The sequence below is a fragment of the Octopus bimaculoides genome, chromosome 6 (assembly GCF_001194135.2).
Source record: "Octopus bimaculoides isolate UCB-OBI-ISO-001 chromosome 6, ASM119413v2, whole genome shotgun sequence".
Classification (NCBI taxonomy): domain Eukaryota; kingdom Metazoa; phylum Mollusca; class Cephalopoda; order Octopoda; family Octopodidae; genus Octopus; species Octopus bimaculoides.
This window is the reverse complement of record NC_068986.1, coordinates 62831281-62843780: the sequence shown is the minus strand read 5'-3', so window position 1 is coordinate 62843780 and position 12500 is coordinate 62831281. Positions and strand designations below refer to the sequence as shown.

Sequence of the window (12500 nt, the reverse complement as noted above, 5' to 3'; positions counted from 1 at the left end):
AAGTTGTGGATTGTTCAGATAAAGATTGTTTAAGTTTTCTTTCCCATCAGGTCATGATCTCCAGTCACACTGACACACTGACACCAAAGGCTGCAACTTGAACCTGCAAGTATAGTTTCCTGCTAAACTTTACTCTGTAGTTCTTCAAGGTGGTTCTTATGCCCATATTGCATGTGCAATCATTCTTTTCACCTGACTTGTTCTCAGGGTCCTGGGTGGGTATGGTGCAGCCACTCCAGCACTCTGCAGTGCTTTTCTGCACTGCTGAGGTGATGGTGGGTGGTCTTCCCCTCTGTGACCTGGTGGGGCAGAAACTACTAAGGTCATGATTGTCTAGGTAGTAACAGGCATAGCTTAGTTACCTCATGTTGACTAGTGTTGACTTCGTGGATAATCTCACAGATAATCTCAATGCATTTTTTCACAGAAAAATCTATGTCTATAGATGGGTAGAGCGAAACTTACATCCATACTACCCACTATACAACCTGTGAGGTCGTTGTAGTGGTTACAACTACTGATTCTACTGAGGAGATCATCTGTGCTCATGCAGACATCTGGAGACCTTTCAATGAGTGGTTGTAACACCTGTGCAAGGAAATAGGATAACCTGTAATTGTTGAAGATATTCACTCTGCAAACTGATCGGGTTGGGGGTCCCATAACAAGGTTTACGTAGGGTTCATGGTCCTTACCTAACCTGTATAGCATAGGAACATCATTGTTGAATACTTGGAAATTTTGTGCAGTCCATTTCTTGGGTTGTAGTATGTTGGAGTATACATATTCGCCATGATAGATCGCTAGCCCCTTCACATTCTTTATTTTCCCTCCTTGTTTCTTTCTGTGGAAGAGCGTAGGCTCGAAACGTTAAAGATTTTTTCACTTCCTGAGAGTTGAACTAATACATCTGTTTGTTGTCTACACCACCTGTTTTCATCTTTTGCCTTTTTTGTGAATTCTCCCTATATAATATATATATGTATATACAGAATATATACATATATATATCAGATTGGAGCCTGGTGTAGCCATCTGGTTTCACCAATCCTCAGTCAAATCGTCCAACCCATGCTAGCATGGAAAGCGGACGTTAAACGATGATGATGATATATTTATATATATATATATACACACACACACATTGTGCGATGGGTAAACTGCTGCCATTTTATATTTTTAATTTCAACTTAAGCAGAAAAGTTGCAGGTGATTCTGAAGTAATATATAATTTGATTGTATTTTTACTGACATAAAAAAAATAAAGAAAATATAATGCTAGTGGTGAAAGTAATAGTATACAAGTCCTCTATTTAAGTTGTCTTCCAAAACATTTTCAGTATTTGAACTTGTAGGCAAGTGGTCTGTTGTTTAGATGCTTAATGTTCCAGAAATAAAAAAGACAATGAAAAAGCAAAATTATGGTTAAGATTGTGGTTTTGATTCCTGAACTGGGCAATGTGTAGTGTTCTTGAGTAAAATATTTCATTTCACATTGCTCCAGTCCACTCAGAGCTGACAAGAATGAGTAATCCTATGACAGACCAGCATCTTGTTTGAAGTAGGGAGAATATGTGTGCCACAGAATTCAGGAAATTGGCTTTATAAGCCTAAGGTTCAGGAAGGATCTTTGATTCTTTTTTAATTCAAGAATTTACTATTGATGGTAAGCAAAAGGTATTTGGTATGTTTTAGGCTGGTGCACATAAAAAATCTGACTTCTGACTCATTTATTAACTCTATTCTCAACAAGTTATTGTTACATCCAATTCCTCAACAGGATGGGGCCACACTGACCCTCCCCCTACTAACTTTGATTGGAATTTGACATAAACTTGAAATTTCTCATGGTGGTAAGCCAATGCAAGTTCTTTTAGTTTTTGCATTGAAGTGGCTGCTGTGATGTCATAAATCTTGTAGACATCAACATTTCTAGGATACCTTTCAAAAGTACTAAACCTTAACTATGAATCTCCAACCTTGTGTATGTGAGTTCTTAAATTAAATGTTGATAAATGTATTATAAAGTTATATACGGTATTTGAAGTCTTATTTATATGACTCTTCCCATAAAAACACAGTTATTGCAGAGAAGGAAGGTTTTGGCAACAGTAATAAATGAAATAAAAACTGACCATATTCATATGGAACTTTATTAGACTGCCACAAATGTACATAAAAACAAACAAGTGGTGACAATACTCCAGTGTTTTCACAATCTAGCATCACACAAGTAAAAAGAAATTGCACATTAAGCAAGAAGCATCATACACATGGATGCAATTTCCAGACCAGAAAATAAATTTTGTAAGGGTTGGAATGTGATAGCAGGACTATAAAATTTAAAGAATGCATAAATAAACATAGGAAAGCTCCAAAAACATGCCAGATGTATTAAAATTAAAAGTTACAAACCCTCAATATCACAACTTTTGCTGGTTTGAAAAAATAGAAAAAGAGAGGGGTGAGTTATATCACCCCACCACTCTTTTTTGTTTCAGAACAGCAAAACTTGTGGGTATGATTCTGCTTTATACACATCATATAACTCCTCATAACTTTCTTATTTTGGGGGATTTTCAGAAAATTTTTGAGAATTTGTGTTCTACACACAGGAAATAATATGACAATGAAAACAAAACCGTTTTTTTAAATTCTTCAGAAAAATTTGTCTTTTGAATTTTATTTTTAAGTTTTCAAAAAGATTTTTCAAACTTTTTTTGTTTTAAATCATAGTTAAAAATATGGACAGTCCGAATTTTTGGCTGAAATTCCACCAATAGACCATTAAATATGTTTATGGAGAGAAAGATATTAAAAAATATCAATACATCAGAGTAACAAACAAATGTGGAAGGTATGATGTGGAAGTGAGATGTGCTAAAAATAACAGCTAAATACCCATTAGTTCACACAAAAATTTTTTTTGTTTTTGGCTTTTGCATAGTCATATGATTTCACATGCATAGAACATAAATTCACAAGAATTTTCTGAAAATTTCAAAAATTAAAAGGTTATGAGCGGTTAAATGCCGTGTGCAAAACAGAATTCTGCCAAGGGGGTTTGGTGACTTTCAGTTTTAATACACTCCTGTTGGAAATAGTGTTAAAAAATTTAAAGTTAAAATAGTCATGTGTTAGTGCAAGGATCAGCAATAGGTGAGTTGCAGTTCATAAGTAAACCACTGAAGCGTTCTCTAAGAAACTTGGATTTTTCAGAAAATTTTTCGAATTTAATATATTTGAGGACCATTGAGCCTTTGATATCTATTAGATGAGTTTTTTTTTTGTGTCACAATTTAATTTTTTTCATTACGTGCGATGGAAATTTGAGAATATTCAGGATATTATTATATGTATGATATTATATATATATGTGGACTCTGGGCAAATGTAGCAAAAAAATACAAGTAGATCTTCAGAAAAAGTTGCTGCTTTCCATGTTAATCTTTTAAGTGCATGGTGCACATAAGGAATTTAATTAAAGTTTCTTGAAAACTTCCAAAAATATATTTAATTAGATACTTTATAATGAAGTTTTAATTATTTTAATTACATATATTTTCATTTTCAGAAAATGTTCATATACATGTACCAAAAGATTAACAAAATTTGATGTAAAGATAATGAGATGCCCTCACAATGTCTTTATGGTGTGTCCTCGTACTTTGTAAGCAGAATATCAATTTATTATTTCTTAATTCTTGCATATCATATATTTTTAATTTCTTGTTTAATAATCACTTTTGACACACTGACCCTACATTTTCATTAATCATCAACTTTCTTCCTCATTGACCTAATATACTGAACTTATACAGTTAGTAAACTACCACTGCTAATGTGATGGTTACAGAGCCTCTGTTATTTTTATTAAGTCAACTCTGCTTGAACAGACCTTTAGCATGGATGCAGCCTATTGCCAAATCATTCAATTAGTCATTTAACCATTCTTAACCTATATTTAAGATTATGAACTAACTGAAGTATGTACCATACCGCCAATGGTAAACAGATGGATGAGAAAGATTTACTGCTGATATTAGAAAATGAAGTGACTTCATGAAGCTCCTTTGTTGGATTGTGCTATTAACATTTTCTTTTTCAGTTCATATCACATGTTCAAGCATATTTCATGCCTATGATCTGTTTTACTGTTCATATCCATGTAAACTACATATCCTAAAAGTTACATCCTTCTTTTCTTTTGCCTGCTGGATCTGGAGAAAGGAGCAGTGCCTTATTGTCTTCAGCCACCCTTAAAGTTCAGTGAAATTGATACAATTAATATTTTGCTTAAATTATTGCAAGCCAAACCCTGCAAGAAAGACATGGGCAAAGAGGGAATTCCAGAGAACCAATGTTTTGGAGAGGAGATCTGACTTAAATGTGGACATAGGAGAGCTGTGTCTGCACAGGCAGGTAACACAGTGTTAGACAGTTCAGAAATCATGATGATCAACCTCATATCTTAGAAGAGTACTTGATTACAGAAGCGTTCATCAAAAGGGACAAGTTGGTGGGTTTGCAGTTTGGAACCTGGAAAAGTAAGTCAATGTCAGCTAATGGTAGTTTCTGTTGCTGAATTTGAGTAGAGAATTTGGTTAAGGTGCTCAGGATCTGGATGAGACCAGGCCTCCATGTAGAGAAAATATGAGAAAAGGCCACAAGTATGTTAGACAACCTCACTCAGAAAAGAAACTATAGCCTGACTGTTATGCTTTCACCAAGAAACACCTGACCAGTTTGGAATGTACACTCTTTCACTTTTTAGTCAGGACATCTGCTTAATACCAACAACCACTTTATGTGAGTCTCAGGATACTACTGGCTGATGATGTGCATGCATGCTCCAAGATTGACACACCAGCAGAGGTTCTTGAAATACTATGATGAACCAAGCTGCAAACCTGAGTCAAGTGCAGACTAAGGTGGAATGTTTAACATCAACAATTTTGTTGCCAGACACTTACTAAACTCTACAAGCTGAGCAATGTGACTGGTGAGAAGTCAACCCTTGCATTTTAATTGTGAGTTGGGAATAATTTCTTGTCATTGTCATCTGTTTTTTAAAATTTCACTTTCATTTTTATGAATCTCAATCTTCATTGCTTTGTACTTCATCCTCATACTGCCCCGTCATGGGCTCTCATGGCCAAAAATCATTATTATTAAATTAAAAGAAATCATCATCATCGTCATCATCATCATCGTCATCATCCTCATCATCATCATCAATCATCATCATCATCATCATCATCATCATCACCATCATCATTATTATCATTATTATTTCATTCTCTTAGTGGGAAAACATTGTTTGCTGTTCCTTTTGAGACATGATTTATTAAAACATTACTAAATGAAATTATTGTTTGAATTCATGTAAAAAATGAACAAACAGAATTTTTTAACTCATCATTATTCCCAGAAAAAAAATGCAGTTGGGAGAATTTTGTGAGACAGAAGAGAATTTCTTTGCTTCAGGAGCTAATCCAGGAGAATACAAAGTGAAAAATTATATATTTGCAAGTATGAAATGGAGAAAATCTACCCTCAGATTAAGTAGTCCAAGCTCTTCAGAACATATCAGAAGAAATCTTCTTAACCAAAAAAGGCAAAAGCTATGGTACTATCTGCTTTCAGAACTGAAGTTACCACCAAAGCTCAATTCTATGTTAAATTTGTGCTGTCAACAAGAAATTATTCCCAACTCACAATTAAAATGCAAGGGTTCACTCCCCACCAATCACATTGCTCAGCTTGTAGAGTTTAGTAAGTGTCTGGCAACAAAATTGTTGATGTTAAAAATTCCACCATTTAAATTTGTGTTGTTTTACTCTTCTAGGGCCAATAAGTAAAGTCCCATCAAGTACTGGAGTCAAAGGTATTGACTTGTACTTTTTACCAAAAATTTCTGGTCATGTGCCTAACTCAGGAACTATTACCATTGTTGTTGTTGTTGTTGTTGTTGTTAGCACTGTCACATTGATGGCCAAGTCTAGATCTTTGGGCGAGCTTAGTCTATTTTCAAGAATAACATGGTTCACTTCCTTGGGCTTTTGTTTATCTGCAGTTTATACAATAAGAAAAAAACAGAGTTGTTGTAATTGTTACTGTTGCTGTTTGTGTTGTTTTTGTTATTCCTGTTTTTGATATTCAGCCCCAGGTCAGCACTAGAGAACAATCAGAACTATGATTAAACATATTCTAACTGTAATCCTCCTATCCCTTTTTTTTTTTTTTGTATCAGTGACTATACTGTGATTTGAAAGAGATTTAAATGTTACTTCTAGTAGAATGAGTGATTGTATAAAGATTTACTTGTCGTCTTGGTTACAAAGCAGAGAGGTTTTTTTTCATCAGAAAATGAATAAGCCAAACATTTCAATCAAATAAAAAGTTAGATATGATTTTTAAATGTGTAATATTTTTTAAGGAATATATTTTTAATGAAATTATATGAATCATTTCTTTTTTGTCGAGAGTAAAAACTAGAAGAACAACCATGCTACAGATTGCATTTATCTTCCAATTGTTGAGATGCTATACTTGCTCAAGTTGGATGCCACTCTTTCTACCTGAGAGCTGTTATTAGTATCCCCATTAAAGTAACTTGTCTCTATATTTTCCCATTCCTTTTCCATGGAAAGATAATGATATTTTTACATTTCAAATAACTGCCACTTGAATACTTTCTTTGTGTTATTTTAAATGCAATACAAAAGACATTGTGCTTGCTAACAGTCAACAAAGCTTTCTATTGAAATCAAAAGGAAATATTTCTTTAAAAACTACATTAGCTCATTATGTTCTATTGTCACTGAAATAACAGTCAGCTTTATTGACAAAATCGTCATATACACTGAAAATGATTACATTTACATATTTACTAAGATGCACACACATAAATACGTTTGTATGAATTTAAATGATATTCACTTTAAATGAAGTAATATAGATGGGTAGGGAACCACATTTTATATTTTTAAGTACTGAGTAAACAGGACAAAATATTGTACATATTTGTATAGACCCATCCATTCACACATGCACACACATACATATAGGCCTATAAAACCATAAGACCAGTCATATATATATATATATATATATATATATAGATCGGGGTTCCTAATGCTGGTGGTGTCATTTCTAATGCTCCAATTCTGTCATGCTTGTAGACCTATTCTCATTTGGCTAACACTAGACAGCAAAAAACTATGAGATTGTTTCTTTCAAACCATCTCATATTTTATGGCAATTTATTTTAACAATTTTGTGAGAGTTTCTATTGCATTTTCATGTGCATCATCTATTCTTAAGGTGTGTGAAATATAGTCTTCTGAGAAAGAGTGCAGAATTGTGTGCTGCTTTTGCTTTGCTTTGTTGGAAGGGTTTGTTTAATTGTTTCTGGTGGTACTTTAATGCTTCATCTACTTATTGTGCAGAAAAGGCTGTCCATGGTATGCATTAATTTGGAAGATTCTTATGGTGTTTCATACATGTCGCATGTTTTGAGCCATAATGTTGGGTGGTGATTGTAAAGAATGTATGCTACATTATTGGGTAGCAACTGTGTAGAGTATGAGTTATGTAAACTGTTGGGATGTGTTTCATGTGGCAGTTATGTAAGAGTTTATGTTGTCTTTTTTTACTGATGAGGATTGTGCAGTTTATATCAATAATCGGGAAAAATATTTGTTGTGTGAGCTACGCAGAAAATGTGCTGCACAGATTGTACTATTGAATTAAGTGTATCTTGCACAGTGTAAGAATGTACAGTTGTAAGCCTTGATATGTATTTTCTTATTTGTTTCTGTACTTCCGTATCATACTAACGTTCCAGTTATATATTTGATACTGTCTTTACTTCCCTACATTCTGCTGGTTTCCATTTCAAAAACCTTGAACTTGAATAGTTTTCCTACCTCCAGGCAGTATTTAGTCAGAACAGATTGAGATATTTATTAGATTACAGCGATCATCATTCCTGTTTTTGGTTATAATTATTATCATCATCATTATTATTATTATTATTATTATAACACGAAAACTCACAGCTTATTCTGATGGGTATGATGGAAAGTGTCAGCTGTCCACAGCCAGCAGACTTTGGTGACACTTGTTTACTGGTCATGCTTCAAGAACCCTACGAAGAATTCTTACAGTTCCAAGCAATGTTGATTTTTGTAGGTGTTCTACCTTCACACTTGCACCAATCTTTTTCAGCTATGTTGGTAGTTGAGTGCTGATACTTCCAAGTGCACCAGTTACTATTGGTATCACATCTACTCTTCATTAACCACAACCTTCATATTTCTTCAAATCAAAATAGTTGCTTATTTTTTTTTCTTCTTTCAAATTGATCCTGTTGTCACCGGGGCATGCTATGTTGATTATCATACATGTTCTTTCTTTTTTATTCACCACAACAATGTCTGGTTTCTGATATCTGGTTGGTTGGATCACACTGGATTATTGAATCCCACAGGATTTTGCAATTCTCATTTTCAATAACTCCTTCTGAAATTTTCTCATACCACATCTTTGCTCTTTGTAAGCTGTGATTTCCACAGAGCCCCCAATGGATCATTCTTGCCACTTTATCATGTCATCTTTTGTATTCATGTTGTGCTAATTTCAGGCATTTGCTAATGATGTGCCGTACCATTTCACCCCTCTCACCACACATTCTGCATTTGTCACTCTCGGTAGTGTTGTCTATTCTGCACTTCATATAGTTGGTCCTTAACATTTGTTCTTGAGCTGTGCATATGAATACTTCTGTTTCTATCTTCAGGTCATTCCTCCTCATCCATAGCCACCAGTCCTTTGTATCTGTCTTGGCCTTCACATCTCTTGCAAACTGACCATACATTTTCTGTTCCTTCCATGTTTTTCCTTTTTTTTTTTGTTAATTTCTTGTTTAAATTTTTCTTTAGTTACACAATTTTCAGTGTTGATGATGCCAACCTCCTTCGTGTTTCAACAGTGGCTCTACAGCATTTTTTTATATACCACCCTTGGCTGTTTTCCTCTGCTTTGATACAGTCCTGGCAACTGATTAAACCTCTCCCACCCTTTCTTCTGGATAAGTACAGCCTATCGGTGTCACTCTTAGGGTGGAAGGCTCCATGTACTGTCAAGATTTTTCTGGTTTTGGTATCCATTTTCTTCATTTCTCTCTTTTACCATTTTATAATTCCTGCACCATACTGAAGTGATGTTATCACCCACATATTAACTGCTTGGATTTTATTTCATCCAGTCAATTTTCAGCACAACACCAACCACAGTCTTCGGAATTACTCCATCCTCAGTTGCTCTTTCATTTCTTTTTCCATTATCTCATTGAACCACCACCACCACCACCACTACCACCACCACCACCATCATCATCATCATCATCATCATCATCATCATCATCATCATCATCATCATCATCATCATCATCACCATCACCACCATTATTATTATTAAGGCAGTGAGATGGCAGAATCGTTAGCATGCCAGGCAAAATGCTCAGCAGTATTTCGTCCTCTGAGTCTGATTTTGCCTTTCATCCTTTCAGGATTGATAAACCTAAGGCACATATATATTAGAGATAAACTGCCTGCAAAGGTGAGCAGTTGATGTCAGCTCAATTTTTTAAATCTCGTAGATTGTTGACTTCCCTGGGATCTGGTCAAAAAATTTGTAAGTACCTTTCTTGATCATTCCCAAGGCACCCACAACAACAGGGATGGTTTTGGTTTTTAATTACCACATCCTAAATATCTCAATCTTAAGGTTCTTGTATTTTGATAGCTTTTTAAATTCTTTTGTTGAGATGTTTCTATCAGTATGCACCATCACATTACTTAATATGTCTTTGGTAATGATGTCTGGCATGTTGACATTTATTTGCCTGTCTGTATATATCCCATACAGGATGGTAACATTCTTTCTCTTAGTGACTGGTTATGGATGGTGTTCATACAGGTTCTTAGGATGCAGGATCCCATAGTGATGACATATGCTCTAGTGCAAGTGTTGGCCAACTCGATCATGCCTGGCTTTATATTCTGTAGGATCAAGATCTGAGCAACTAGCGACAATGTGGTCAATGCTCTCAATTTTGTCATCACAGAGTTTACACAGTGTCTGCCCCATTGTGCAAGATATTAGCTTGATAGTTCCGAGTGAGGAGACTCTGATCTTATGTAACTAGGATAAATCCTTCTGTTTCAGCTTTCAAGCCAGTGCTCTGCAGCCACTGAGGGGTTCTTCTCCATCTGATGGGTTCTTCTCTACGTCAGCCTTCCCAGCTCATTTGGAATATTGCCCATGCAACAGTTTTCTTGCCACGGTCTTGACATTTCTGTCAAGCTTTCCTGTTTCATTTTTGTCTTACACCCTTTTACTGCCTTAGTGGGTGGTGTATACTCATTAACACCATCATAATCAAGTAGGTTAAGCTCTCATCTGTATTTATATGCTCCTTTTGAGATTAGCCTAAATACAGATGAGTACTTATTAATAACTTGTAGGCACACTGTATTTCATTATGCAACCATAATATACTACAAAGTATATTAAAAGCTTTTTAATTCAACTTTGTGTTAGCAATGCTTTTAGATCCCTTAAAGTTATCTCTACAGATTTTCTATAAAGATTATAGCCAGCACTGATTTGTATGATACTTTGTATCTGAGTATGCCTAATACCACATAAGAGGTGCAGCAATATCACAAGAAGGTTAATAGAAAAACTAGTCTTTGTGCATAGCAGATGTGCAGGTAAATAAACACTAAGACTGTACAGAGAATAGATTCCTTCAAATGTCTGGTTGGATCCTAAGAAGTAGTAGATAGCTTCTGTTACCAGGGTGACTAAATTAGCAGTGGAGAGGGAAATTTTGAAAGCATAGTTGCTAGAATAAGTGCACCTCTTACATGTCCATAGCTTGCACTGGGTACACCATATGCAGTTTCTACCAACACCTTTCCTACATATCAGACAGAGCAATCTCTCTGAAGGAATTTGAGAATTCTTTGTTTTTCTACTTACTAGGACTTTGCTAAATTGACTCTAACACCCTTAGATTCTAGACCTTGCTTCCACATCTGAAATTCCCTCTCTGGTTCAAGTAGGGATTCACCTATAAGAACAAGATCATCAGCATAGATAAGCTCCCAAGAGCAGCTAGTCTTAAACTGGCACTTCTTGATGCAGCTGGTTAGAGTGGGGTTGAGAACTGATCCTTGGTGAACTCCTACTTGTACACTAAATTGATTGCTATAGTTATTGCCAACTTTTTCCTTCCTGACAGCATCCTTAAACATGGCTTGTACAGCTCTCACCAACCACTCATCTATCCCTAGCTTCCACATTAACCATCAGATGAGGGAGTGGAGGACTCTGTCAAAGGCTTCCTCCAAGTCTACAAAAGCTAAGTACAGAAGTTTGTTCTTGGCTAAATGATTTTCCTGAAGTTGCCTTACCAGAAAGATAACATTAGTAGTGTTTCTCTCTTGCAGAAAACTTAACTGCATCTCGTCCAGGCTAACTCTCTTCCTAATTAGTTGAGGTATGACCCTCTCTTGTAACTTTCATGATCTGGTCCAACAGAATGCAGTGAGCTACTACTTTTGTTGGAAACAATGAGCCTCTCCCTAAGAGTGAAGGGCAGATTGTATGATGCATGTGTATATATAGCTATGCTACATGGTAGTAAAATATGGATTATGACTACAGAGGACATGAAAAGGCCTGAAAGAAATGAAGCCAGCATCTTCCACTGGATGGGTAATGTCAATGTGCATATATGGTAGAGTGTAAATGATTTAAGAAAAAACTGGTTATAAGAGGAATCAGCTGTAGAGTGCAAGAGAGAAGACTGCACTGATACAGTCATGTGATGTGAATGGATGAGGGCAGCTCTATAAAGAAGTGCCAATCTCTAATTGAGAAGGGAACCTGTGGAAGGGGTAGACCCAGGAAGATGTGGGACGAAGTGGTGAGAAAGGATATTCAAACACAGGGCTTCTTAAACGAGATGACAAAGGACCAAGACTTCTAATGGTTTGCTGTGCTTGAGAAGATATGTCAAGCTAAGTAAAACTGTGGCTATCCACAGTTATGGACAGTTATGTCCTCTATGTTCCTTTCTCAGCTGAGAGGGCTCATGGGTGCTGGTGTCACGTAAAAAGCACTCTTGCTAGTGTCACATAAAATGCTCCCTTACTGGTATTTCATAAAAACACAGGTGTCAGTGCCATGTAAAAGCACCCATGCTGGGTAAAAGTGCCCATGCTAGTGCCATATAAAAACGCCCATGCTAGTGTTGGTGGTTGGTGTTAAGAAGGGCATCCAGCCATAAAAGCCATGCCAAAATAGACAATTGTAACTTGAGTAGCACCCCAGTTGGTCAGCTCCTGTCAAACCATCCAAACCATGCCAACATGGAAAGTGAATGTTAAATGATGATGATGAGAAGGAGGAGGAGGCGGAGGAGG

General features: G+C 35.8%; 1 protein-coding gene across 1 annotated transcript in view; it reads left to right on the top strand.

Annotated features, from left to right (window-relative positions):
- Nucleotides 1-12500, top strand: part of LOC128248071 (uncharacterized) — a 65246-nt gene that overhangs the window by 32999 nt on the left and 19747 nt on the right. Inside the window, exon 3 of the mRNA XM_052968474.1 lies at nucleotides 3575-3670. Coding sequence (XP_052824434.1) covers nucleotides 3575-3670 — 96 coding nt within the window. The remainder of the gene's footprint in view (nucleotides 1-3574; nucleotides 3671-12500) is intronic.